Source organism: Palaemon carinicauda, chromosome 36 (genome assembly GCF_036898095.1).
Source record: "Palaemon carinicauda isolate YSFRI2023 chromosome 36, ASM3689809v2, whole genome shotgun sequence".
Taxonomy (NCBI): domain Eukaryota; kingdom Metazoa; phylum Arthropoda; class Malacostraca; order Decapoda; family Palaemonidae; genus Palaemon; species Palaemon carinicauda.
Genome location: NC_090760.1, coordinates 27,635,340 through 27,638,589, shown reverse-complemented (window position 1 = coordinate 27,638,589; position 3,250 = coordinate 27,635,340). Strand labels below are relative to the sequence as shown.

At 35.2% G+C, this 3,250-nt stretch overlaps 1 protein-coding gene across 1 annotated transcript; it reads right to left on the bottom strand.

The window, feature by feature from the left end:
- Nucleotides 1–253: 253 nt before the first annotated feature.
- Nucleotides 254–1,070, bottom strand: LOC137628403 (uncharacterized; the record flags this gene model as incomplete). Its single annotated transcript, XM_068359553.1, has 1 exon — nt 254–1,070. A coding segment is annotated over one exon (606 nt), but the record flags the coding sequence as incomplete, so codon positions are not given.
- Nucleotides 1,071–3,250: the final 2,180 nt, after the last annotated feature.

The following is a 3,250-nucleotide window of genomic DNA, read 5'->3' as shown; positions in this document are numbered from 1 at the left end:
ACAGTTGAAATCACCTCCAAAAATAAGATAATCAATATTATGTCGCAGGTAATACAATATTTCATTCCTGAAAAAGTCTTCCCTTTCAGCAAATTTACTGGCACCAGATGGAGCATACACATTTATAATAGGTATAATCCAGTTATTGTAACATACCCTTACACCAACAATTCTACCGTTAGTATCCATCTCCTTGGTTAAAAGTTTAACATTTGTTTTATTATTTATACAAATCATTGTTCCTCCTTTTAAATTGATTGATGGATTGAACACTATACACATAAAATTAGCGAGATAACTCAACCCTGAAATATCTTTTACGTTATGTTCTTGAATCAACAGAATATCAATTTTATAGTACATGATAAGGGACACAACTTTCATTTGTTTAATTACCTCATTTAAGCCATTAATATTTAAAGTGGCAACAGAAAGAGCCATTACAACAACGAACACTGAAACAATTACTTTTTCTTTTTCTTTGACAACCTATCTTTTCCATTCATTTTTTCTTCCTTCCTTTTTTCTTTATTGGATTTTCCTCTAATTAACTTTAATTTACCTACTGTATCTAAATCTATGTTCCACTGGCCTTTGGGCATCACGTCTGAGCCTTTATCATAATTTTTCAAATCGTCTTCAATATCACTGACTTTATTTACCTCTATATCCATGTCACGTTCTTCAGTAGCACCATCCACTGATACATCATCCCTATGCACTGAAACCGCTATATTGATTTCCTTAAGATTTCCCGGTTCTTCATTTACATCATCTTCAACGGGAAAGAGACTTTCAACTGTGTAAGGAATACGAGGTTCATCTTGTGATGGAAGCCCCTTATCCTCAGTTATTTCGGTAACTTGAGAAGCTCCTTCAGGTGCACTTTTTATTGCAAAGATGTTACTATCACTGTCGGTATCTGTTAAATTATCACCATTACCTGGAACATGACCCTCCAGGTCACATGATCGACCTTCTATTTCGACTGAGTGTTGATGAACAGCAACATCATCAACATTCTTGGATGACGGAATGGTCACTAGTTGTTCTCCTACTGCTTCGCATAAGTCGCCAATCTGGTCCTCTCCGTGGTTGCTGGATTCTTCTTTATCATTTTCAATAATCTTTCCATCACATGGTTGCTCCACATTTGCTTCATTACCTGTTGCCAGTTGAACATCAGGAGTACCATCTTCTTCCGATATCCGACCCTTATCAGAATCCTTGCCGGGCATTGCTGGGAAATCATTCAAATTAAAAATATTTAACTTAGGCTCACTATCCATATTACAGTTAACTGCCATATGAGAGTCTCTTCCGCACTTGTAACACGTCTTTTTCTGACCATTATATAAAAACACAACATTATAACCACAAATATTTATGGAGGATGGGATATTTTTCTTTATTTCCATTTTCACAGTGCGTGTTCCATTTTCTAGACCATTTGCTCTCCCATGAGAAAAGGTATTATGTCGGAGATGAAGAACTTTCCCATACTGTTCGAGTACACTAATTAAAAGGGAGTCTTCTATATCAAAGTGTGCATAACGTATTGATACATAGGTATATACACTACTCAAATTTACTACTAGGGCCTTTTCACCATTACCGAAATGAATCACTTTGTCTTCGTACTCTCGTATAAAGACATCAAAAACCTTCTCCTCAATAAATTTCACAGCCACTCTGTTATTTGGTATGTTCTGAAACCCTCGTATGTCTTTTTCACTTATTTTTAACTTATTAAATATGACATCACATGCCGACTCATAATTAGGGGAACACGAAAATTTTAAACCAACTGTAGTCTTTGGTTTAAGTCTGGCAGCCATTGGAAAGTTGTTGGCCATCGTAGCTGGTAGAAAACGCTCCGTTTTCTATGATGACGTCATATCGCCTCAGGCGACATGAAACCTCCGGCTTGGCGATTCCTTGGAGGTGTATCGAGGCCAACTACGTCTAATAATATAAACTATGACACAAACTAGTTCACTTGAACACTAATTAGTTCACTGGCATCTTACTCACAAGTTGTAGTCCAAATTCATAAGAAAACCCTCGGAAAACCGACTCAAAATCACAAAATGAGCAGAGCGTTCCAAATAGCGTTTGTAAACAAACAGAGCTTCAACAGTTTTTTCTCATCACTTAGAATTGGTGGGTTTTTTTTTCTTTTTTTTTTTGCACGTAACGTAACAATTATGAAAACAGTTCACAAGTTTAGTAATGATTCATTATTGCGTTATGTTTTAATGCTTCATTCCCATCAATTTCGGGTGAGTTTTAACAACCAAAGCAACTTTGGTATTTCATTTGTATTTTGTCGTCAGTTTATTTCCCTCTATCAGAACAGGGAGTTACTCTATATAATTTACATTTGCTATGAATATAGTGTAGCCTACACGGTAACACACCCATTGCACTGACAAAAACCAAACACACACCCTCTCTCTCTCTCTCTCTCTCTCTCTCTCTCTCTCTCTCTCTCTCTCTCTCTCTCTCTCTCTCTCTCCTTTTAATTCTTTTATTATTTATTAAAATATACAATAAAATTCAAGAAATAATGAAGAAATTAGGCCACGTTTACCCAGTAAAAGGGTCCCGGGTTTACCAAACACGTGGCTAGCGTCAACTAACTGACCATTGAAGAAAACCATTTAACAAGTGTTTACAGCTGTAGGCTACATGAGAAAACACTTACAATAGTGTTTCCAAAAATAAATATGCTAATTCGTATCACAAATCCAAATAGAGAGCCTGTCATGTAGGTAAACATGTCGTCTGTTATATTAGGTGTAATTTCCCTTTTAATCGAATTTACTTATATATTCATTTGGACTCATTGCTTTCGGGATAATTTTTTACAATAAACGACTTCCAAGTCTCTTCCCTGTGTTTAGCAGAGCTGATTTCGTTACCACTCGGGCCATTCAGGATATAAGCCTACACACCTTTTTACGGAACAAAAATAAAAACGAAAAAATGGCCTATCACTGATATCAGGTCTTAACTTATTAAAATATATAATTAGAAACAAGTGATAATAGAAAAAAAGTTTGCTGCTTTTAATATTTTTGTTAGTTTACGTATGGGATAGTTTGTTTATATCGTTACGATTTCATGTTTTTTTTTTTTCATCTTTTATGCTTTGTAATACAAACGTTATTGTCTACCATGTTTTTTTTTTTTTTATACAGCGTTATATCTTATCATTTATACTTGTCAATCACAACTTTGCGCTTTG